This window comes from Heloderma suspectum, chromosome 4, assembly GCF_057233095.1.
Source record: "Heloderma suspectum isolate Gila_16-S chromosome 4, 16-S_ref, whole genome shotgun sequence".
Taxonomy (NCBI): domain Eukaryota; kingdom Metazoa; phylum Chordata; class Lepidosauria; order Squamata; family Helodermatidae; genus Heloderma; species Heloderma suspectum.
The window spans coordinates 36135854-36162024 of record NC_139461.1 but is presented as its reverse complement, the minus strand read 5'-3'; the positions used below and the strand labels follow the sequence as shown (position 1 = coordinate 36162024).

The window sequence follows — 26171 nt, the reverse complement described above, 5'->3', positions numbered from 1 at the left end:
TCCCCGGAGGCTGCACTACCGAATTTTGGTGGTGGCAATGGCAAAACAGTTGGCTGCTTGCTGCTGAATTTTGGTGGCAAATAGCCAATCATTTTGCCACTGTCACAAAGTTGAGAGGGGGCAGCGGGGGGGGGGCAGCACACTTAAGGCTGGGTGTATGTGCATGCAGACTGTGGGCCATGAGTTGCCCACCCCTGGGGGTGCTTATAGATCCATCTTTATCATTAGAGGCACAAGTGTCTTCTGTAGTATGAAGCACCTTCTACCAATTTAGGCTTGTATGCCAGTCTGATCCTGCCTGGATAGAGACAGCCTGTCTTCAGTAATCCATGCCCTGGTAACCTCCAGTTTAGATTACTACAATGTGTTGTACGTGGGATTGCCCTTGAAGATGGTTTGGAAACTTCAGTTAGTACAAAACATGGCAGCTAGGGAACTGACTGGAACTAGATGCTATGATCACATTACACTAGTGTCTATCCTCTTCAGTGGCTCCCAGTTAGTTTCTGGGCCCAATTCATAGTAATGCCGCTAACCTACAAAGCTTTCCACAGTTTGGGGCCACAGCATCTGAAGAACTACCTCTTCCCACATATTTTTACAGAAGCCCTGAAATCATCCTTGGAAACCCTGCTCTAAGTGCTCTCACAGGCTGAGATTTGGCAGGTGGCTACTTGGCAGCATGCCTTCCCAGTAGTAGCCTTCCCCTCCCCTCTACCCCCAATTATGGATACTGTCACAGGAACATAGGAAGCTGCCTCTTGCTGAGCCAGACTGTCAGTCCAACTAATCCAGTATTGTCGATACTGACCAGCAGCAGCTCTACAGGGTTTTAGGCAAGAATTTTTCCAGCCCTACCTGGAAATTCCAGGGATTAAATCTGGAACATTCTGCATGTGGAGCATATGCTCTACCACTGAGCCATGGCTCCTCCCCAGAGAGGTCCTCTTGGCACCTACTTCATTGTCTTTTTGAAATACCTTTTCATTTTCTCAGGCATTTCAAACCTCTGTATCTCTGTTGTTATGCTGTGTTTTAAGTAGTTTTATCTTATAGTTCTTCTTCTGATCCCTGTTGCTTGACTCTGTTGCTTTTAATTGACTGATTGTTAAGAACATAAGGAGAGCCCTGCTGGATCAGACCAAGGGTCCATCTCGTCCAGCATTCTGTTCACACAGTGGCCAACCAGCTGCCCACGGGAAACCCACAAGCAGGACATGAATGAAACAACATCCTCTCACCCATGTTCCCCAGCAACTGGTGTACATAGGCATACTGCCTCTGATACTGGAGCCATCAAGATGAGTAGCCATGGATAGCTTTCTCCTCCAGGCATTTGCCTAACGCCCTTTTAAAGCCATCAAAATTGGTGGCCATCACTACGTCTTGTGGTAGCCAATTCCATAGTTTAAGTATGCACTGTGTGAAGTACTTCCTTTTATCTGTTCTGAATCTCTCACCAGTGAGCTTCATGGGATGACCCCAGCTTCTAGTATTATGAAAGAGGAAGAAAAATGTCTCCCTATCCATATTCTCCACACCATGCATAATTTTATACACCTCTATCATCCCCTTACTTGCCTTTTTTCCAAGCTAAGCAATCCCAGCTGTTGTAACCTTCCCTCATAGGGGAGTTGCTTCAGCCCCTTGATCATTTTAGTTGCCCTTTTGGGGTTTTTTGTGTGTGTTGTTCCTGTTTTTAAAGATCAATTTTTATCTTTGTTTCTGTTGCCCTGAGAGCTTTTAGCTATAGGGCTGAAATAAATATTAGAAATAAATACATTTCCCTATGTTGTTCCTTGTGTTTCCATATGCTATTTTAGGTTATATATACCAATAACATGAGAATTATCTGATTCATGAAGCAACCTGGCTCTGCAGAGCTGCTATAGTAGCCAAGAAAATTATTCTTCTGCATTAAAAAGCAACTACCTCGCTTGAGATTCATTACTGCCTAGAACTTTCCTGTTTGGCAGCCAAAGAACGGGTGACTTATAAAAAATGGAATGTGCTCGATACTTTTAAGTACTATATGGTTCCTTGCTCTTAAAATGTGTTTTAGTGAATGCTAACTGAAATTGGATTTGTCTTCATTTTTTCCTGAAATTCTTTCTTTTCCCTTCTATTTTAGTTTCTCCTTGATATAATGTCATATTGTGTGATATGTGTGTTACTACAACTGTATTAGTGCTGGGCTAGAGAAATGGGAAGGGGATCGCTGTCTGGGTAAAAAAGGATGAATCAGATATGGATTAGGGGAGGATCTACTGCAGAAGCAGGTAACGTTTGTGAGCCCGTGGGCACGTTTGGAAATTAGAGAAACTGTCCTGGACACCAACACAAAATGGCTGTCATGGGAATTCCAGAGGCATTCACAGGAAATTAAGATGGCAGCTGCTGGAGGCCCTCACTTTGTTTTGAAGTGAGCCCAGATGCTGGTAGGAAAATATATTACTTTTTAAGTGAGAGGGGTAGGCACCTTGGTGGACACGAGAAGCATTGGTGCCCGCGGATGCCATGTTACCAGTCCCTGATCAACTGAGATTGCAGTGCCTTGGTATATTTTCTTTATGCTTTGTTGAACCTCTGGATATGACAATGGACTGGTTAGCATGTAAAGACAATTTTTTTTAAAACGGTGAGTTGTTGTGAACGAGGCAGCATACTAGTGCACACTGCCCAATTGCTCCCTCTGCAAGCGGGCATGGCTAAAGAATCCACTGACCGTCTGTCTGTGGTTTATATAGTGTTTATATGAACCAGGACCTTCGGTTTGTTTTTCCCCCAGCAAGCCAGAAAAGCAACCCCAAAACAAACCCTGTGCTGCTGCGCTGCCTCATCCACAACAACCCACAAATTTTGTTAAGTTGTGGGTTGTCATTACATATAAACCAGTCCAATATGTACGGATTAAAAATAAAACGCTCATTACAAAAAACACACACACACACAACCCTACCAGGTGCAGCTTCTTTTCTCAATGCATCATTCTGATGGGTAGATGTGGCCCATGACTATATATGCCCTTTTATGTAGCTCTGAAAGAAAAAGGATAGTTATCACAGTCGGCACCTGGCAACGCTAGATGCACACTGATGGCATGCCCTAAGACTAGACAGCATGCTGGGGCCTTGGGGCAAATGGGGCTGTTGGTTCTTACTATGGGAGCACTGATTGCCCATTGTAAGTAATGGCCAGGTTTATCATTGTACCAACACTACATGTGTGCCTGGGCAAGGGCTAACACAGGAGATGTGGGAAGTTAAAGGACTACACCGAGCCCTATAGCAGTGTTCATCACTGCTAGACCCAAGGGCCACTGGAGGACCCCATCCACCTCAAGTGCAGCTCTCCACCTTTCTCTATCATTCTGTGTGCGTGCCTCTCTCTCTTTGTAGTAGCTGCTTACTCTCAACAGGGGCTGTCTAGCTTTATATTTCTTTTTGCTTCAGCAGTGGGCTGGCTGCTGTAATCTGGGCTAGCAGAGGCAGCTCATAGATGGGGAGCCAGGAGACCTGCCGCTCTTCAGCTGTAAGGTGGTGGTTGTGGGGGGCCAAGGGAACAAAAGACAGGAGCAATCAGGCAATTAGCTGTCCTCGGGGAAGGACCCAAGAGGAAAGGAGCAATGTGACTGGCTAGCTGCAGTGGAGCTCTGTGCAAGTGCTGGATGGGAAATGAAACAGAGAGAGAGAGAACAAACATTGTGGACCTGCCCTGGAAGGTTTTACAGCACTGAGTAGAGCAGAAGACTTAGAGATGAGAAAAGGGCCCATTCCAGTCCAAGGGCCATGAGCCTGTTGGAATAGTCAAACAAAATGTAGTCCAAGAATCTGGAGTCCAAGGGTTAGTAGCACAAAGGTTCAGCCATGGAGCAAAATCAGAAGTACAAGACCCTAGGAGCCAAAGTAAGCCATTATTCCAACTAGAAAGCTCTAACTGAAAGCTTATAGAGCCAGAGCCCTTCCAGGGCTAGGCTGCAGTTCATCACAGGCCCTTTAGCAACAGTCCTACTTGTGAGGGGGGTCTTGCTCCTAAGGAGCCCATTTGTCTTGAGGAGTCCTCCTTTGAATTAGAGCACTCCTTTTCAAAAGAACCCTACCGGCCTGCCTCATAAGACGATGACACACTAAGGGGCTAGGTTGTTGCCCAGAGGCGGAGTTTCTCTCTTCTTGTGGGGATGGACCTGCAGCCATCTTCCCCGAGGTTCCAGGCTCCCCAGGGTCTCCTGATATGGGCTGTGACATTGTCCATCTCCGGGAGCTCCAGCTCCTCCTCTGAGGAGGATTCCTCCAGCAGGGGCATGAGAGCTGTCTAGGGATCCCATCCCATGCATGCACCACTGAGCATACATGGGAGGGACATGATTGTATTGTAAATTGTTCACATTTAAGATCTAACTCAGATTTAATCAACAGAGAAATAAGGGAACTTTTTTGCTTGGCACATGCTTATCTGGAGCTCAAGAGTATCACAGAAATTTGGCAGGAATGTCTTAAAAAGGCTCACAACTTATTTAGGAGCTATGTGTGCAAGCAGAATTCTCAGAAACCTCACACAGCATCTACTGGCATTTTGCCTAGTATTCACTGCTGCAATTAGCACTTATTTTTATTGGCACCACATTTGTCCCCAAAGTAATTATGGGTCACTGCCACATGCTGTTCTATAGTTCTACCTTTTCCTACCTTAAATCTCCATCTTTTAGAAAAACGTCCCCCCTTGTTTCCTTTTCACCCATTTTGTCCTGCTTTTTTCCCATTTGATCTGGTGTGAAGTGGTGAACCACGGTAATCCACCATCAGAAGGAAAGACGCTGTATGTTTCTAAAATTAACTTCAATTATACTTACACAAAGGGCGGAACTAGACATTATATGGTACACACTTGTTCTCAACCCCCCTTTTTCTTAGTAACGCTAATGAAGGGCTGGGGAGGAGCAGGGGAGAATCAGTAGGCCCAAAGAGATTCTTATTTGTTTAACCCTTCCCTCACTCATACACTGCCATTTCCAAAATATCTCTAGCCTGCACTTTTCAATGCTTTTCTCCAGCCAAACCAGAAGTGAACCCAGATGAGCATTTGCAAGTGAGAATGGGAAGAATTAGATGCCCTGAGCTGGGGTTCTCGTTACCTCAGCAAATGCAGGATTGTGACCAAGGATTTGCTGAGATAACATCGAGTTATCTAAGAATATCTAGTTCGTAATGTTTAATGTTTTTAATGTTCTTGTTTTTACTGTTGTAGGGTTTTATTGTTCTAAATTGTTGTAAACCACCCTGATGGCTTTTTAGCAGATAAGGCAGTATATAAATGTTAAACAATAAATAAATAGTTCTGCCCAAAGTTGAAATCCAACTTAGCTGTTACCTGCCAAGAAATAACTCTGGAAATTAAATCAGCACTGGTTGACGGCACGTTTCCAGGCTCATTCCAGAGCGCTGGTGTTAATCTTTAAAGCCCTAAATGGTTTGCGGCCAGGTTATCTGAAGGATTGCCTTTACCTATATGACCCTGCCTGTGTTCAAAGGTCATTATTGGAGGTGCTGCTTGTTTGCCTGCCTGTAAAATCTATTAGGCTGACAGGCACAAGAGATATGGCCTTCTCAGTGGTGCCGCTTGATTATGGAACTCCCTTCCTACAGATTCACGTATGGCCCCTACAGTGCAGACTTCAAACAAGTCTTAATAACACTTGTCTGGGGTTGCTTTTTCCTGAGGTTGTGGTGTGGCAACTCTGGTACTAATTTAGATTGATTTGAAGTGTTTGTGGTGTGATCTGGCCTATGTATTGGTTAAGTTGCTTTTTTATTGTGCTGTAATTGGTTTTAAAATTGTTGTTTTATACAATTTCTTAGGTTTTTATGTATGTAATCTGCCTTGTGAGGGCTGTGCCTTAAAAAAAAGATGTGGAACCTCTGGCCTGTAGACTGGACAGCCTGTGGGGATACCTCCCCTGGGCCGCCAGGTTCTTCCCCAGGTCCCTCCTCTCTCCCAGGAGGTAAAAGCTCCTATCTCCGATCAGCAGCTGATCAGAGATGATAGCTTTTCTCTGCTGCACAGAAAAGAATAGAACTTTTGTCACTAGGCCGCATGGAAAAGCTCTTATCTCCAATCAGCTTAAAAGCTTTTCACTGCAGGAGAGAAGGGGTAGGGCCTAGGGAGGAAGCTATTGAAACAGAAATCCAAAAATGGAAGGTGTGTGTGTGGGGGGGAACTCACCAGTTGTATTTTTGCCTGCCATATAGCAATTAAAGGCACAAGGCCCTGCAGGAAAAATGATGACAGTCCAGTCTCCATTTGCCCCTCCTTTTCTCACATTTTCTGTAGCAAACAGACCATGTGGTAACAAGGCATTTGGTATGTACCTTCTATCTTGTTACCACGTGGTCTGTTTGGTAAAGGAAATGTGAAAAAAGGATGGGCAAATGGGACAATCAAGCATCAGAGAGGGTGTTGCTACTAATTGTCCAGCCAGGAGGGCTCTCACAGACAAGGTGTAGGATCCAGGTGTAGGTCTGGTAGCTTGCCTTGAAACATCTGACTATTTAAATGTGCTATGCAGAGCAATATACATGGCAGGAAATCTATATTTTGAATATATATATATATATATATATACACACACACACACACACACACACACACATACATATATATACATATATATATATACACACTTCGAAGGGATGTTATTTTTCCTACAGAAGTGTCTGAGTCATTTTCCTCAGACACCTGACTCATGTTTACATGATGTAAATTTCTTTAGTGGAACACACTAGGAAGCCATAGGCCTTGTCTGGGTGGATCTAATGCTATTTGCAGCAACCAAGAGTACAGTGTATGAGAAGCTGAGCTCTTGTGTAGTAATGTAAAGCACATATACCAAAATTACTCCAGGATATAATTTCAGTCAGAGTTCACCACCCCCATCCCAAACCTCTGTGTTAATAATGGATTATAATACTATTATTAGTTAGGCACCAAAAAAGCCTAGGCACTACACAAGTTATTAAAAAGTCATAACCTGGCTTGCAAGCTTACAAGGAAAAACACATAGCACACAGATAAACACAGAAAAAAAATGAATGTCATGTTTCAGATCTGAGGCCTTTACAGCCAGATTCGATGCCTATTTACTCAGATGTGTGTCAAGTAAGTATGCAAAGGATTGTAGCTGTAAAACAGTAACAGAGAACCCCTGTTGAATTCTGTATGCAATGCTTTCCTTTCCTCACCTGAATAAGTCACAAACATCCCCCTCTGCATTTAGGGGGAAAGAAATTTCAAGCAAAGTTTGACTACACTGAGTTCTTGGAGAATAAAATTGCCCAAGAACATCAGAGTTTTGGAGTCCTTTACCACTGTCCCACTTTGCTTTATAACATAGCACCTTGCCAGGTTTTTTTTTTTTTTTAAATATTTGGCTATGGCTCAGAGAAAGAATAATATAATGGGATATTAACTATGTAAAATCTTACTTTTTAGCCGCCATGAAAGACAACTGGAAGGTTTGTTGGCAGGGTGCATTTTAAAACTCATAAATAAGAAGAGCCCTGCTTGATCAAACCTAAAGTCTGTCTAGTGTTGCATTCTTTTCCCAAGAGTGGACAGTCAGATGTCACTGGGTCAGTTCACACGTAATGATAACCCAGGGTCCTGCTGCAAGCCAACAACAAACCATGGCCACCTTTATATTCAAGGGCTTCCATACCCCCCCCAAACCTTTTTCATGAAGCCTTTGGCACATGGCCCTTAATTCTCAATGTCCACTGAAACCAAGCCTCAGGCTGCACTCCTAAACACACTTACCTGGGAGTATAAAAAACCAAGATAGTTGCACTAGTCTATGAGAAAAATATTCAAAACCCACAGTTAGTCAAACCTTTATTGTTGTTGTTGTTCAGTCGTTCAGTCGTGTCCGACTCTTCGTGACCCCATGGACCATAGCACGCCAGGCCTTCCTGTCCTGCGCTCTCTCCCGGAGCGTGCTCAAGTTCATATTCATTGCATCCGTGATGCTATCTAGCCATCTCATCCTCTGCCGTCCCCTTCTCCTTTTGCCTTCAGTCTTTCCCAGCATCAGGGTCTTTTCCAGGGAGTTTTCTCTTCGCATTAGGTGGCCAAAATATTGGAGCTTCAGCTTCATTATCTGTCCTTCCAATGAGCACTCAGGGTTGATTTCCTTTAGGATGGACTGATTTGACCTCCTTGCAGTCCAGGGCACTCGTAAGAGTCTTCTCCAGCACCACAGTTCGAAAGCATCAATTCTTCGGCGCTCAGCCTTCCTTATAGTCCAGCTCTCACAGCCATACATTACTACTGGGAAAACCATAGCTTTGATTAGACGGACCTTTGTGGGCAAGGTGATGTCTCTGCTTCTTACTATGCTGTCTAGGTTTGCCATAGCTTTCCTCCCAAGGAGCAAGCGTCTTTGAATTTCATGGCTACAGTCACCGTCTGCGGTGATCTTGGGGCCCAAGAAAGTAAAATCTGTCACTGCTTCCATTTCTTCCCCTTCTATATGCCAGGAAGTGATGGGGCCAGATGCCATGATCTTCATTTTTTTAATGTTGAGTTTCAAACCAGCTTTTGCACTCTCCTCTTTCACCCTCAACAAGAGGCTCTTTAGATCCTCTTCGCTTTCTGCCATTAGGGTGGTATCATCTGCATATCGGAGGTTGTTGATAATTCTCCCAGCAATCTTAATTCCGACCTCTGATTCATCCAACCCAGCATTTCTCATGATGTACTCTGCATATAAGTTAAATAAGCAGGGTGACAATATGCAGCCTTGTCGTACTCCTTTCCCAATTTTGAACCAATCGGTTGTTCCATGTCTGGTTCTTACTGTTGCTTCTTGACCCTCGTACAGGTTTCTCAGGAGACAGGTAAGGTGGTCTGGAACTCCCATCACTTTAAGAATTTGCCACAGTTTGTTGTGATCCACACAATCAAAGGCTTTAGCGTAGTCAATGAAGCAGAAATAGACGTTTTTCTGGAATTCTCTTGCTTTCTCCATGATGCAGCGAATGTTGGCGATTTGATCTCTAGTTCCTCTGCCTCTTCTAAATCCAGCTTGTACTTCCGGTAGTTCTCGGTTCGCATACTGCTGAAGCCTAGCTTGTAGGATTTTGAGGATCACCTTGCTGGCATGTGAAATGAGCGCAATGGTGCGGTAGTTTGAACACTCTTTGGCGTTGCCCTTCTTTGGAATTGGAATGTAAACTGACCTTTTCCAGTCTTGTGGCCATTGTTGAGTGTTCCAGATTTGTTGGCATATTGAATGCAGCACTTTAACAGCATCATCTTTTAGGATTTTAAATAGTTCGGCTGGAATACTGTCATCTCCGCTAGCTTTGTTGTTACAAATGCTTCCTAAGGCCCACTTGACTTCACTCTCGAGGATGTCCGGCTCAAGTTCAGTGAGCGCACTATCATGGGTATCAGGGACATTCAGATCTTTCCTGTATAGTTCTTCTGTGTATTCTTGCCACCTCTTCTTAATCTCATCTGCTTCTGTTAGGTCCCTGCCTTCTTTGTCCTTTATCATGCCCGTCTTTGCACAAAACGTTCCCTTGAGATCTCCAATTTTCTTGAAGAGATCTCTAGTCTTTCCCATTCTGTTGTTTTCCTCGATTTCTTTGCATTGTTCATTTAAGAAGGCCTTCTTGTCTCTCCTTGCTATTCTCTGGAACTCTGCATTCAGTTGGGTATATCTTCCCCTTTCTCCCTTGCTTTTCGCTTCCCTTCTTTCGTGAGCTACTTGTAAAGCCTCATCAGACAGCCACTTGGCTTTCTTGCATTTCTTTTTCTTTGGGATGGATTTCGTTGCTGCCTCCTGAACAATGTTACGGACCTCCGTCCATAGTTCCTCAGGCACTCTGTCTATCAGGTCTAATCCCTGAAATCTATTCCTCACCTCCACTGTATATTCATCAGGGATATGATTTAGGTCATACCTGAACGGTTTAGTGGTTTTCCCGACGTTCTTCAATTTAAGCCGAAATTTTGCAAGAAGCAGCTCATGATCTGAGCCACAGTCAGCTCCAGGTCTTGTTTTTACTGACTGTATGGAGCTTCTCCATCTTTGGCTGCAAAGGACATAATCAATCTGATTTCAATATTGACCATCTGGTGACGTCCATGTGTAGAGTCTTTATTAGGGCCAACCAAAATGCCACAAAAGAAGGTCAAGCTCTCGAGTCCTCCAAAACTCTTAATCAGGTTAAATGGTGGAAAAAGCAAAGTTGGTGATTCATTAATCACCAACTTTGGTAATATAAAGTCATGTTTCTCTTCTGCTTTCTGCCTACTCAGAAGTCTGAGTTACAGCTGGCCTTTATATTTTCAGAAATGGGGGTCAGCCACTGCATTTTTGTCCCAGAGTAGGACCTAAATCCTATTCATGTTTGACAGGAAAATGTCTTACAATTCCCAGTATGCCTCAGCCAGCCATGTTGACTGGGGCATCCTGTGTAGGACTTTTTTCTGTGCAAACATGAATACGATTGTGGCCTAATTCATTCAGTCTGCAATCTCCATCTTGAGACTGAGTCTAAAGCGAAGACCTCATGGCCATAACATCTGGCCTAATCTTTGTACTTTTTGTCCCTCCCCTACTCCTGCTTTTTGTACCATCTAGCCTGATGAAGAGTTCTGGAGAACTTGAAAGCTTGCACACTCTTTTGTGGCATTTTGGTTGGTCCTAATAAAGATATTGTAACTGTGGATTTTGGATTATTTTTTAACCTGGTGAAAATTAATCTCTCATAATCCTAAGGGACTTACTTTTGAGTAGACCTACATAAATGTATTAATCTATGCATAGCTACTTTAGAATATATATACACACACATATGCATATATTAATGATGTGTGAGCTGTGTATGTATGTATGTATGTATGTAAAAAGAAAGAGTCTCTGTGGCCCCTTGAAAATTTACACATTTATCCTGGCATAAGCTTTCGTGGACTGTAGCCCACTTCGTCAGTTGCACAGATGCTATCAGAAATTTCAGAATGTATCAGAGGAAGTGGGCTATAGTCCACGAATGTTCATGCCAGAATAAGGGTGCAACCCTATTCTTGTTTAGACAGAAAAAAGTCCTACGACTGCATGGCTGGCTAGGGGATGCTGGTAATGGTAGGCCTTTTTCTGTCTAAATCATGCGTAGGATTGCACCCTAAATGTGTTAGTTTTCAAGGGTCTATAAGACCCTTTGCTGTTTTTGCCGCAATAGACTACACGGCTACGCTCTGGAATGTGTGTATGTGTATATATATTTGCATGTGTGTGTACATATTTACATACACATGCACACACATATGCCAGAGGGTAGCCATGTTAGCCTATTAGTCTATATAATTGTCTGTATTTATATACGTATAGGTGTGTGTATGCGTGTGCGTATATGTGTGTGTGTGTGTATATTTACAGACATATGAAAGTACACACGCACGAATACACACACATTCCTGAGGGAAATCGTGTTAGCCGATTAGTCTACAGAATTGTCTGTATTTATATATATATAGATAGATAGATGTGTGTATGCATATGTGTATATATGTTTGTGTATTTACATACACATAAATACACACACTCCGGAGGGGAGTCGTGTTAGCCTATTAGTCTACAATTGTCTGTATTTATATATGTATAGGTGTGTTTGCGCGCGTTTACAACACACACATGCCTTCACATATAGGAACACGGGCAACATCCGTAACATCACGACCTGCTGCGCGAGGAGGGCCCTCGTGCCTTCTACCCGCCCCCGCCCAGCGCGCGGCGCGGCCCCTTTAAGCGAGGGCGCCTCGGGGCGGAGCCTGCCCTAAACTTTCGCCCAAGTTTTTTGACCGAGGGAGGGAGCGAGCGCGCTCCTGGCTGGCCGTGTGCGCTGGGCCGGGGTTGCTTGCTGTGCCGCTGCCCCGAGAGAAGGAAACGCCTTTCGCTCTGCGGCCGGCAGCCCCCTGAAGCGGGGCAGGGGGTTCCCGCGCGGCCCCGTAGGGCTTCGCCTCGCCCCGCTCCCCCCCGCAGGGAAGGGCTCTCCCTCGCCGGCCCGCATGGAGTACCTCACCACTTTCACGGGCAAGAGCGGCCGCCTGCTGAGGGGCACCGCCAGCCGCCTGTGGGGCGCCGCGCCCGGCGCTGGGAGCCTTCGCCAAGTCCACTTCCAGGACTCTCTGCACGACGGGGGGCCCAGGTCGGCGCCCCCGCTAGGTAGGGGCCTCGCGGGCGGCAGAAGCCTCGACAGCAGGGCGGCGGCGGCGCTGGCGCTGTGCGGCGGGGCTGCTTTTGAAGGGTGGGCTTCGGTGTGGAGGAGGAGAGACTTCCCCCGCCGGGCTGGGTGGAAGGCGAGACCCTCCCCCTCTCTCCGCCTCCTCGTAGTCACACAGAAAAGCCTGTATTCACACGAGGGACGTACAATCCGTCGTGTGGAGCTTTAATATAAGTTACAAGGTGCTGCATGTGGAGCTTTGAAATAAGTTGTTTGGGGCATAGTACTGGGGCGGGGCGGAGCTAGGAGTAGGAAACGGCGGAGGACTTGAGTCTGAGTGTGAGGAGGAAACTGCTTTAAGGCGACGTGGACCTAAAAGTAAACACTTCAGTTCGGATTAGTCAAAACTGGAAGAACCTGCCCCCCTCTTCTCTCCAGCGCTGTGCTTGTCAGGCTTGGTTGCAGGAAATTGGCGCGGGATGGTGGAGCTCAGCAACATGTCTGGTGAGGGTTCCCTGCCCGTCTCCTTGCTCCCTCCTGTGCCCAGGCCTCTCTGCAACCGTGCCAAGAGAGACTTGGCAGATTGTGGGTGATAAGTTGGGGAGGATTGGGCCGGGGGGTGGTGGTGGCTGCCAGGAGAAACAGCTACTATCTCTGTCCATTTTCATTCTCTCTATGCCTGGGGGATGCAACAGAGAGGTCTCCACCACTGTGCCTTCCAGAAAGAGAGCAAAGGTATGCAGTAGGACAGAGGTATCAGAGACAGTTTGCCTACATACATCAGTTGCTGGGGAACATGGGAGGGAGGTTGCTGTTGTGCTTGTGTCCTGCTTGTGGGTTCTTGGTGGACAGCTGGTTGGCCACTGTGTGAACAGAATGCTGGACTAGATGGACCCTTGGTCTGACCCAGCAGGGCTCTTCTTATGTAGGTAGCAGCCGCCTCACAGGAACATAGGAAGCTTTCATATACTAAGACAGACCATCAGTCCTTCTAGCCCACTATTGTTGATACTGACTGGCAGTGACTCTCTAGGGTTTCAGGAAGAATTTTTTCCAGTCCTATCAGGAGATGTCAGGGAACGAACTTGGGACCTTCTGCATGCAAAGCATATGCTCTGCCACAGAGCCATGGTACTTACCATATGAGCCATCATCCCACTTGTGGTCTCTCTCTGGGCTGTGATACAAGGGAGCTCAATCCTCCCTGCTGCACCACCTAGACAGAGAGGGGCAAGTGAGAAAGGCAGTGATTGTGTCTTGCAGGAGCTTCTGCCGCGTGACTGCTCACCCTGTGTCTTCCTCTCAGGATTGGGGAAGTGACAGTTTCAAAAAGCTCACTTTTTGATCGCTCACTTGCCCTCTCCCCCTGGAAGGCTCAACCTGTTTCCTTGCCCTCTCTATCTGGGTGGTGTGGCAGGAGGACTGAGCTTATTGAGTCTCCTTCCACCAAGAGGAAGAGTGCAAGTAAAGAAGTTGTCCTTGCATGTGCCCTTTGCAAACTTGTGCTTTCCTGTGGGCAGCGTATTGGTGGAGAATGAAGATTGGCACAGTGAGCCCAACCTGTGCCATCCAGAGAGAGAGGGCAAGCAAGCAGGCAGCAGTGCTGATAGTTTGCGTTCTGTCTCTAGGTAGCACCATGGCTGCAATATTTCACACTGCTTGAAGAGAGAGGCCGAGCTAGAGAGATGAGGTAGTTGCTGTTCCTGCAGGGAGCAGTCACTGCCTTCATTCTCACAAGTGCACTGCGGCAGCTCTGCTGGGTCTCCCTGCTGAGAACAAGAGAGACCAAATCCTTACCACTGCATCTCCCAAAGGGAGAGGGCACAGTTGGGGGCAAAAGTGATCATTTTTTGCAACTACCATTCAGTTCCTCACCTTCAAGAGTGAGCAGCAGCTGCCCTGTGCCACCTCTGTCTGGGTGGTACATGGAGGAGGCAAGGAGAAGCATATGTTGTGTACGAAGTTGCTTGTGTACAAAGTGGGGCATCTGGTCAGTGGTTGGTGCCAGTGGGTCCTCATGAGGTGCTAGAGCCTGAGCACCTACCTCAGGGTGCAGGCCCCTGAAGGCAACCTTGGTGACTGTAATCCTGAATTAGAATCCCTATGCTTCCTTCATCCCCTCCTCTTGAACTAGCATGATGAGGTGAGAAAAACCTACTCTTCCAAATATACTTTACAGTTACCATGCATAAGCACATATAATAGAGGGCAAGTTCCATTGAACTCTCAGGACTTTGTGTCTGAAATAGATAGGATAATGCTGCAGAGCTCTGGGAAATAGTACAGAAGTGTTCAGGAGTAACTCATATGTGCTCAGTAATTTTAAATACGTGCCTCAACGATAGCATTATCCCATAGACACTGGTCTTTAACTGGTTTGTCAGGACCCCAAAGCAGGCTATACCTCACATCAGTGACAGCACTACCATTTATTTGTTTAGGGTTTTCAGAGAAACCAAGAAGAAAACGGATACAATGACCAGATGGACAGGAGAGCAGGCTTCCTATCATCTTTAACAGTTGTGTAGAAGAGGGGCTGTTGGCAGTCGTAGCTAACAAGAAAAGCTGCATTAGCCAGAATTACCTTTTCTCCAGGAGCCTGTCTTTCTCTGCATCTGGTCATGTTGGAAAAAAGAGGATAAAGGTAAGACATACATTAAAAAAAATAAAATGAGAATTGGAGGTGCTAAATCAGGACAGAATTCCCCCCCCCAATTTTAAGTATGAAGGCAAAGTGAGATGGAAGGTGTAAGCCTTAATTTGTGTTACATTGTGTAAACGGACATTATATAGCAGGGAGGTGGGACAAGCTAGGAAGACAACACTGTACAATGTTCTTAGATGGACAGATTGTAAGTACAGCAAGTCATTGATAAAAGAACATGGATGCATTGGAGATTAGACTGCTTTGACTTTGCTTGCATTAACCCAGCATAAATTTCTACAAGGACAATGGGAATCAGACAGCTGTTTCCTGTTCTCTGAAGTGGGAATGAGAGCCTACTCAGTTCCTTCTGTGTTCCATTTTCCGAGTACGAGGAGCACAGCTCGTTGGGCCATTCTGTAGTGCCTCAGTCTGCCTTTCTGTTGTGCTGACAGGGCTCTCTAGGGTGTGTTGGTGAGGGGAACCTTTTCTCATAATAGGCCCATCTAATTTCCTGAGGGGTACCTTCTGAAATGCAAAGGCAAGGAGAATGCGGTGAGTCGATATACACATGTGCCAGCCAAGGATATTTATGCTGTTTTCCTAATTGGCTGCATGGCGGAAGACCTTATGTGTGGATTTAGTTCCCATCTTTAGGAGAAGGAACCGAAGACAACATGAACTGGTGATTGTTGTTGTTGTTTAGTCGTTAAGTCGTGTCCGACTCTTCGTGACCCCATGGACCATAGCACGCCAGGCCTTCCTGTCCTCCGCTCTCTCCGGAGTGTGCTCAAGTTCATATTTATTGCATTGGTGACGCTATCTAGCAATCTCATCCTCTACCGTCCTCTTCTCCTTTTGCCTTCAGTCTTTCCCAGCATCAGGGTCTTTTCCAGTGAGTTTTCTCTCCGCATTAGGTGGCCAAAATATTTGAGCTTAAGCTTCAGTATCTGTCCTTCCAATGAGCACTCAGGGTTGATTTCCTTTAGGATTGACTGATTTGAGCTCCTTGCAGTCCAGGGGACTCGTAAGAGTCTTCTCCAGCACCACAGTTCGAAAGCATCAATTCTTCGGCACTCAGCCTTCCTTATAGTCCAGCTCTCACAGCCATACCTTACTACTGGGAAAACCATAGCTTTGATTATACGAACCTTTGTTGGCAAGGTGATGTCTCTGCTTCTTACTATGCTGTCTAGGTTTGCCATAGCTTTCCTCCCAAGGAGCAAGTGTATTTTAATTTCATGGCTACAGTCACCATCTGCAGTGATCTTGGAGCCCAAGAAAGTAAAATCTGTCCCCTTCTATATGCCAGGAAGTGATGGGGCCAGATGCCATGATCTTAGTTTTTTTAATGTTGAGTTTCAAACCAGCTTTTGCACTCTCCTCTTTCACCCTCAACAAGAGGCTCTTTAGATCCTCTTTGCTTTCTGCCATTAGGGTGGTATCGTCTGTGTATCTGAGGTTGTTGATAATTCTCCTGGCGATCTTAATTCCGACCTGTGATTCATCCAACCCAGCGTTTCTCATGATGTACTCATGATGTACTCTGCATATAAATTAAATAAGCAGGGTGACAATATGCAGCCTTGTCGTACTCCTTTCCCAATTTTGAACTTACTTACTTACTGTTGCTTCTTGTCCCTCGTACAGGTTTCTCAGGAGACAGGTAAGGTGGTCTGGTACTCCCGTCTCTTTAAGAATTTGCCACAGTTTGTTGTGATCCACACAATCAAAGGCTTTAGCGTAGTCAATGAAGCAGAAATAGACGTTTTTCTGGAATTCTCTTGCTTTCTTCATCACCCAGCGAATGTTGGCGATTTAATCTCTAGTTCCTCTGCCTCTTCAAAACCCAGCTTGTACTTCCGGTAGTTCTCGGTTCGCATACTGCTGAAGCCTAGCTTGTAGGATTTTGAGCATCACCTTGCTGGCATGTGAAATGAGCGCAATTGTACGGTAGTTTGAACACACTTTGGCATTGCCCTTCTTTGGAATTGGAATGTAAACTGACTTTTTCCAGTCTTGTGGCCACTGTGGAGTGTTCCAAATTTGTTGGCATATTGAGTGCAGCACTTTAACAGCATCATCTTTTAGGATTTTAAATAGCTCGGCTGGAATACTGTCATCTCCGCTAGCTTTGTTGTTAGTCATGCTTCCTAAGGCCCACTTGACTTCACTCTCGAGGATGTCCAGCTCAAGTTCAGTGAGCGCACTATCATGGCTATCAGGGACATTCAGATCTTTCCTGTATAGTTCTTCTGTGTATTCTTTCCACCTCTTCTTAATCTCATCTGCTTCTGTTAGGTCCCTGCCTTCTTTGTCCTTTATCATGCCCGTCTTGGCACAAAACGTTCCCTTGAGATCTCCAATTTTCTTGAAGGGATCTCTAGTCTTTCCCATTCTATTGTTTTCCTCGATTTCTTTGCATTGTTCATTTAAGAAGGCCTTCTTATCTCTCCTTGCTATTCTCTGGAACTCTTGGATATATCTTCCCCTTTCTCCCTTGCTTTTCGCTTCTCTTCTTTCCTCAGCTACTTGTAAAGCCTCATCAGACAGTCACTTTGCTTTCTTGCATTTCGTTTTCTTTGGGATGGATTTCGTTGCTGCCACCTGAACAATGTTACGGACCTCCGTCCATAGTTCCTCAGGCACTCTGTCTATCAGGTCTAATCCCTGAAATCTATTCCTCACCTCCACTGTATATTCATAAGGGATATGATGTAGTTCATACCTCAATGGTTTAGTGGTTTTCCCCACATTCTTCAATTTAAGCTGAAATTTTGCAAGAAGCAGCTCATGATCTGAGCCACAGTCAGCTCCAGGTCTTGTTTTTACTGACTGTATGGAGCTTCTCCATCTTTGGCTGCAAAGGACATAATCAATCTGATTTCGATATTGACCATCTGGTGATTTCCGTGTGTAGAGTCGCCTCTTGTGCTGTTGGAAAAGAGTGTTTGCTATGATCAGTGTGTTCTCTTGGCAAAACTCTATGAGCCTTTGTCCTGCTTCATTTTGTACACCAAGGCCATGCTTGCCTGTTATCCCGGTGATTTCTTGACTTCCTACTTTAGCATTCCAATCCCCTATGATAAAGAGGACATCTTTTTTTGGTGTTAGTTCTAGAAGGTGTTGTAGGCCTTCATAGAACCGATCAACCTCAGCTTCTTCGGCCTCAGTGTTTGGGGCATAGGCTTGAATTACTGTGATGTTGAATGGTTTGCCTTGGATTCGTACTGAGATCATTCTATCATTTTTGAGACTGTACCCCAGTACTGCTTTTCCCACCCTTTTGTTGACTATGAGTGCTACTCCATTTCTTTTAAGAGATTCTTGCCCACAGTAGTAGATACGATGGTCACCTGAATTAAATTCGCCCATGCCTGTCCATTTTAGTTCGCTGATTCCCAAGATGTCGATGTTCAGTCTTGCCATCTCATATTTGACCACCTCCAGCTTACCTTGATTCATTGATCTTACATTCCAGGTTCCTAAACAATATTGTTCTTTACAGCATCAGACTTTCTTTTCACCACCAGACACATCCACAGCTAAGTGTCCTTTCGGCTTTGGCCCAGCCGCTTCACTCTTTCTGGCGCTACTTGGAAATTCCCTCTGCCCTTCCCCAGTAGTATATTGGACACCTTCTGACCTGAGGGGCTCATCTTCTGGCGTCATATCTTTTAGCCTTGTGATACGTTCCATGGGGTTTTCTTGGCAGGAATCCTGGAGTGGGTTGCCATTTCCTTCTCCAGTGGACCACATTTTGTCAGAACTCTCCACCATGACCTGTCCGTCTTGGGTGGCCCTGCACGGCGTAGCTTATGGCTTCACTGAGTTACGCAAGCCCCTTCGCCACAAGAAGGCAGTGATCCAGGAAGGGGGAACTTGTGATAGAGCTTGCCTAAGATCACAACTGGCTTTTTACATTAGGTATTCACATGATAAAATGGTCCTCTGATCACCTAAGCGGTTCTCTAAGTACCTAAGATTTGAGGATCCTGTGGGCAGATGTTCCTTGCTGTCTTATGGCGTACACTAGAATTGTAATGTGTGAACGAGACCTGCATGTTCTTCCAAATATGCATTATAAAAGTATACTCTGTTCCCTGTCGGGCAGCTCCCTGTCAAATATACACTTGGCCACAAAATTGGGTTTCCTGCCAACCTATGGGTAGAAAGACCCTTGATTTACAGATGACACATTTGTGATGAGAGCTGTAAAAAAAAAAAAAAAAAAAAACCTCAACTGAGAAGCTTGTCTCTCAAAAAAAGAATAGTTCTTGCTGCCTGTTGTAATCCATTTGAGGGGATAGGGACAATTGGGCAAGAGAAGAGATTGAAACTTAAGCTTAAATGCATAAGGGCGCAATCCTATGCTTGTTTAGACAGAAAAAAGCCCTACAATTTCCAGCATTTCCCAGCCAGCCATGGTGGCTGGGGAGTGTTAGGAGCTGTAGGAGTTTTTTCTGTCTAAACATGCACAGGATTGCACCCTAAAAACCTCTTATTTAGTTTAAAACGAAATGTAATGTTCCTTGTTCGTTGCTTTTCCCCCATTAGGGAATACCTTTCAGATATGAATAGAGACTTTTGCCAAACTAGAGCAGAGAAGAAATTGACCACTTATTAGTTCTTTCTTCTCTTCTAGACTATTCTTATTGCTAGAAATATAACAAGACATGGGATATTTTCACTTTGTTGCACAAACAAAGGGTGGTAGCTAGGGTAAAGTGCTCAGGCAGTATAATTGTAACAGTGGCTATATTGATATACCCTACTCTGGGTGAAAGGAGAGAGAAGTTAAAACTCAAGTTGAAATGTAAATAAATGCTTTGCTTTGAGGGGAAGATGCTGAGTCACTGAATGCCCTGTTATCTGTTTCTTTGAAGTTTTGTGGTAAACAAGACCATGTGGACGAAGAGTAATAGTTTTTTTAGGCTCAAGAACTGTTGGCCCATATTTATTGGTTTACAGTAGTCAGTTTCATGTAATCTCTACTTAAAGGCTCACGGGCAGACTGTAGATACCTGAGAAGTCAAGATACAGCTGGAATACCTTTTTTTCTTTCCTTTTATCTCTTTGAAGTCTTAACATTTGAAAATTAGGAGCTGTTGCTACTTGCTCTACTGTTGCTCTGTTTTTGAACACCTTTCTTGACCTGATTGGCAGTTTATACTTTCTCAGTCTTGCAGTAATAAAATACAGTAGTTCATTAATGACTGTTCAGGGTAGTAAAGTCATAGAAATTAACTTATCCAAAGAAAAGCTCTTATCTTTAGGCTGAAACTGTTTTAAGCAAAACAGAGAGGGAAGGGAGCTGAAGAACTGGAATGAAGTGGAGGCTTTGCATCTGTGGATCTGAAATCACTTAAAATTACTTTTCTTGTATTTATAGTTCAAACCAATTGGAATCAATGAAACTGAAATCCTGTTTATTCTGAAATAACAGCTCTTGACTTCACAGAAACCTCAGAATTTTATGGGTGTGCATTTTAGGGATGAAAAGGGGTTGAGGAACTGGTGGCTTTCTAGATGTTGTTAGATTTCACCTCTGATTATCCCTCACCATTAGCTGTGCTGCCTAGGGCTGATGGGAGTGGCAATCCAACATCATCTGGAGGGCTACAAGTCCCCTCCCCCCCAAATTAGAGATTGATGCGAATTGGAGGTATGGTAACTTTGCCTAGCATGTTTCAGTTTAGCTTTCTACCTTTTTCAGAAATTGTTTCCTTCTTGTTCTCACCGATATGTTTGCATGGATCTACACTTCGTCGTATGTCAACCAGGATGAATAATATCAATCTGTAAACATAAGGGTTTAGAATTTGAGCTATAAGCCGGGAATTCCGTTTTTCAAATCTCAGTTCAGAAAGGAGGTTTTCTGTCTCAACTTCACTCTGAATTAGGTTCTTAAGATACCACAGTAACATGGAAAAGTGACAATTAGCAATGGTCAGGCAAAGACTTGTATTTTCCCAGGCTGTTAAAATTTTGTTCAGCTTGTTTAATCTGTTTTAGTTCACTTTTTTTCTCTGCTTCTCAGGTTTTGTGCTGCACCCTATTTTGTTTTTTATGGTTATAGATACCGAATTTTTAACTTTATCTTGTGTGCTTCCCTGAGAACTTTTTGATATAGGGCAGCCTGTAAATGCTGTAAGTAAATACATATTACCTCAAGTAATGTTGAAAAGTTTTCTGAGATAGGCCAGTTAATGTAAATTACGTTGTGCTAGTATAAGGGACCTCTAGTGCAATGCCAATAGCATTAGCTGGCACGATGAGATTTCCTGGAAAACCTGCTATTGGCATTGTGCTAGAGGTCCTTCACACTAGGGCAACATAAATTATGTTAGCAGTCATATCACATTGGGTACCACAGATAACGTATTTGAAACACCTTTAATGCTCAGAAAATAGGCATTTATATATCTCTGACCATTTGAAAGTGCATGATAATACTGATCTCCTGACTGCCTTAACTTACACAAAAAATTCCGCACCTGTTTCCCAACCTTGATTAAAAAATACTTCAGGCATGTGTAGTTTTCCATTTTAAACTTGCATAAAGCACAGCACCACCTTAAAATGAAGTTAGTTTCCCCTGCCTTGATGTTAAACATTGTTTTATTGTTTAAAGAAATATTTTAAAGTAAAATAATAAAATGAGCATTTATAACCACGTATATGTCTGGTCGATCACTCCTAGACTATAAATGTTTTTAAAAGTGAGGATGCTGTAGCAAGCAGCATCAGCCCTGGTAGATCCCAGTATGCCCATGCTGACCCAGGTGCTAATACTGGGCTTGTTAGCTGCTGCCTCCATCACTTGCTGCTCTCTTCTAAGTGCTGGACTTGGCTAAAAGGTCCAGCCCAAGCTACACCACTGACTACCTTAGATGCCCTATGCAATGTGTTCTTCCTATGACTTTGTCTTCATCTTTTTCTTCCTAAGTGAGGCATAATTCAATTAGCAAAAGTTTTCAAACTTGTCTCACTTTCACCTGCTTTGCAGAGCAAATGTTTCTGAAGACCCTGTAGTACTTGTCTTTCAAGATTGCATCATGCTCTAAAGATGTTTCATAAATGTGACAAAGAATTCTTAGGATATTGGTATCGTTTGGTGACTATTGCTGAAACACCACTTAAAAATTAAATAGAAACATCAGCATAGATATGTTTTTAACATAGCTCAGTGTTGGAAGACATGCTTTGCTTGCAAAAGTTCCAGATTCAGCCCCTGGCATCTCCAGGTAGAGCTGGGAAAGATTCTGTCTGAAACACTGGAGAGCTGCTGGCAGTCAGTATAGACAACTAGCTCCATGGACAGGTGGTCTGATTTGGTATAAGAAAGCGGGAAATATTTTTGAAGTGTGCTTTTCAAATGAATAAACATTACAGACAAAAGCAAAGTTGCTCCATAACACTGGCAAATTACGGAGTTTAGCCTTTAAAGACCTTGGGAAGCACTCCTAGAGTGAATTAAAACATTATTTGCCGTAAATACAATACTATGTCTCTGGTAAATCTTGTCTCACTAGTTTGTGTGCTTCTAAATTTCAATTTCAATTCGAAGAGGCAGAGGAACTAGAGATCAAATCGCCAGTGTTCGCTGGATCATGGAGAAAGCAAGAGAATTCCAGAAAAACGTCTATTTCTGCTTCATTGACTACGCTAAAGTCCTTGATTGTGTGGATCACAACAAACTGTGGCAAATTCTTAAAGTGATGGGAGTACCAGACCACCTTACCTGTCTCCTGAGAAACCTGTACAACAGTAAGAACCAGACATGGAACAACCGAGTGGTTCAAAATTGGGAAAGGAGTACGACAAGGCTGCATATTGTCGCCCTGCTTATTTAACTTATATGCAGAGTACATCATGAGAAATGCCGGGTTGGATGAATCAGAGGTCGGAATTAAGATTGCTGGGAGAATTATCAACAACCTCCGATATGCAGACGATACCACCCTAATGGCAGAAAGCGAAGAGGATCTCAAGAGCCTCTTGTTGAGGGTGAAAGAGGAGAGTGCAAAAGCTGGTTTGAAACTCAACATTAAAAAAACTAAGATCATGGCATCTGGCCCCATCACTTCCTGGCATATAGAAGGGGACAGATTTTACTTTCTTGGGCTCCAAGATCACCGCAGACGGTGACTGTAGCCATGAAATTCAAAGACGCTTGCTCTTTGGGAGGAAAGCTATGGCCAACCTAGACAGCATAGTAAGAAGCAGAGACATCACCTTGCCGACAAAGGTCCGTCTAATCAAAGCTATGGTTTTCCCAGTAGTAATTTATGGCTGTGAGAGCTGGACTATAAGGAAGGCTGAGCGCCGAAGAATTGATGCTTTCGAACTGTGGTGCTGGAGAAGACTCTTAGGAGTGCCCTGGACTGCAAGGAGGTCAAATCAGTCCATCCTAAAGGAAATCAACCCTGACTGCTCATTGGAAGGACAGATACTGAAGCTGAAGCTCCAATATTTTGGCCACCTATTGCAAAGAGAAAACTCTCTGGAAAAGACCCTGATGCTGGGAAAGACTGAAGGCAAAAGGAGAAAGGGACGGAAGAGGATGAGATGGCTAGATAGCATCACGGATGCAATGAACTTGAACACGCTCCGGGAGAGAGCGCAGGACAGGAAGGCCTGGCGTGCTATGGTCCATGGGGTCACGAAGAGTCGGACACGACTGAACGACTGAACAACAACAACAAAATTTCAATTAGTATTGTGTATTTGCAGATCCACTGTCCAGTATTAATATGTAATATACTGTTCTCTTTTTTCTTTTTTAAAAACTTGCTCTTCTGAAGGTCATGCCACATTGGCACTAATCTGTGCAGGCTAATCTAGTGAAGTGAGAAATCTGTACTGCAACCTTGCCTTTTGACTCACCACTGAATGACAGTGTTTTACTAGGAGCTTTTGTGTATAGATGTTGTGTAAGATATTTTGTGCAAATATCTTGTAGAGATTGCATGGATTAGGCCTACACTTGTAGTTCTCTGTTCAAACTAGATGTCCAAGACATGGATGTTAAGCAGGCTTGCAGTTGTGGGAGGAGTGGATGTGTGACTGAGAGATCACAATTCCCCACTGTTCAATGGTTCTATACAACTCTTGCCACATCTGCATAGAGAATTTGATTTGTGGAATCCATTTCTTCATGCAAATCCGTAGTGTCCGTCTGAAGGCTATCTTGAACCTGCAGTTGAGTGGCTTTTGGAAGTATTTCTTATTGGCTGGTCTTATTAACTACATTAAAGGCTAACAAGAGCTCTTGATTTTCTTGTTCCAGTAGAATGAAGGATGTTCAGCTAATATGTCAGGACAAAGTATAAGGTGAAAGTAAGAGGATTTTGGTAAATCTACATAATGTATGAACAAATCCAAATTTTGGATGCTTCTTTGCTCTGTACAGTTAGAATATTGTTGGGATTAAATAATTGTAAAATGTTAATTCTTAAGTGAAGTATCTAACATACCTACTACTACTATTAATGAAAACAACTGATTTTATTGATCATACAGTTAGAAAAGACCTCAGTGTATCTAATTTGCTTATATTAAACATTGCTTCTTTTTTACTTTTCTGTTTCAGAAATGGATTATGATAACTACTGTAGTTTTTAAAAAGGTGGGATGGGGATGTCTAGCTTCCGTCCTTTCCAAAGTCCTAGTAGATATTATTGTCTAACATAATTCCTTGTTTAGATTATGGCTCAGTTCACACAGAATGGGAAACCACAGTTTCCTGTTATGAGAATGAGCTATGGTGAAACTGAAGCTTGCATGCCTGTTCTGTCCTCTTTAATGAGCCAGAGGAAGAGACTGAAAGCTTCCACGTTCAATTTTAAACTAACTATAGGGATCCTGTGACATTCAGACTTGGGGAACTGTGGTTTTGTTTAAACTATGGTTAGAGAGAATACACCAGGTTCAAATGGTAGTTTGAGATCCTGGTTGTTCTCTCTAGGCATAGTTTAAACAAAAGCACAATTCCCAAAGTTCAGTTATCACAGGGTCCTGTGGCTAGTTTAAACTGAAAGTGATAGCTTTCAGTGACTTCCTCTGGTGTGTGAAAGAGGAGCAGGAAAGGCTTTCTGTGTGAACCATGGTTTCCCATTGCATGTGAACTGAGTCGTGTCTTTCTACACAGGAAATAGGATGTCAGAGCTGTTGGGGAAGTGGCTCTTACTAATTGGTCTCCTAATACCCTCATTCTGAAAACATGGTGTGAATGTGAGAACCGTCTAGTCTGTAGTTAAAAATGATATTTTTATGTGTTAAATTGTGTTTTGAATTATAAGGTTGCTAACAAGTGGTTGGTAATGGAATGTGAAGTACAAAGGAAAGGAACTTACAGAGGAAGTATTCAAGAACATGTTTTGTTAATATATTTTGTGTGAAGTAGTGTGTGAAGTAGTGTGTATTTACTATGTGTTTTACCCTTTCTCACCTAATAAACGTATATTTGTTCCCACAATCCTAAACCCTATCTGACTGACTAACTGTCAGCTTATCCTTTCTATAACCTTAAAATCCTCTCTCACACACACCGCCCCCTCCCACCTTTCACTCACTCTCTGGCATACTATTAACCCTATCTTACTGGGGTTAAATTTAACAATATAAAAACATACATAGCAAAACAGGCAGATGTCACACTTGCCCTAGCAGTTTTTAAGAGTTATTTATAGTTATGTTGAAGATTATCAATTTGTGTCAGGATATGCTGGCATGATATGGCGCAAACATAGAATTGTGATAACATGTTAAATGCCTACATCACAGGTAGGGAACATTTTTTAACCAGGGGCTGAATTCCAGTTTGAGAAAGGTCTAGGGCACCACATTCCATCAGTGGGGCGAGACAAAGGCAAAGTGGGCATGGTCAAAGGCAGAGTGGGTGAGGCCATAATGTTGTTGTTACCAATTTTAAGCCTACTTCTCCATGTCTACTCAGAAGTAAGCAAGGCTGAATCTCTCAGCAGTATTTTCAAATAGCATCCCATATGGACATCCCTCTGCATGTGTACTTAGAAGTAAGTATGGGCAGCATGTCTGTTCGCAAATAAACAGGGCAAGCCTTAGAAGTAAGCAGGACTGAATGCCTCAGCAGCTTCTTCCCTGGGGTGCACCACCTCAGCAGCTGATCAAAGATGAGAATTTTTCCCTGCTACAGTGACAAAGGCTCCCTTTCTCACTGTGCAGCAGGAGAAAGCTCTTATCTCCAATCATTAGCTGATCAGAGATAAGAACTCTTCCTTGCTGGGAAAGGGGAAAAGACCTGGAGAAGGAGCTGGTAGGGT

At 43.9% G+C, this 26171-nt stretch overlaps 1 protein-coding gene and 1 long non-coding RNA gene across 12 annotated transcripts in view; one reads left to right on the top strand and one right to left on the bottom strand.

Moving 5' to 3' along the window:
* Positions 1–2118: 2118 nt before the first annotated feature.
* Positions 2119–12421, bottom strand: LOC146346700 (uncharacterized). The gene is made up of 3 exons (XR_014790017.1): positions 12081–12421; positions 9960–10091; positions 2119–3038 (listed from the first exon to the last, which is right to left on the bottom strand). It is a non-coding gene; the product is annotated as an uncharacterized LOC146346700 (long non-coding RNA).
* Positions 11880–26171, top strand: part of OXR1 (oxidation resistance 1) — a 94232-nt gene continuing 79940 nt past the window's right edge. For 6 of the 11 annotated variants that reach the window (XM_084848950.1, XM_084848948.1, XM_084848946.1 and 3 more), the window contains exon 1: positions 11880–12223. In XM_084848950.1, coding sequence (XP_084705076.1) covers positions 12067–12223 — 157 coding nt within the window. In that variant the 5' untranslated portion in view covers positions 11880–12066. Of the gene's footprint in view, positions 12224–12519; positions 12726–12823; positions 12957–14765; positions 14866–26171 lie in introns of those variants that run through there. The other 5 variants (XM_084848952.1, XM_084848951.1, XM_084848954.1 and 2 more) reach the window with 5 other exon arrangements.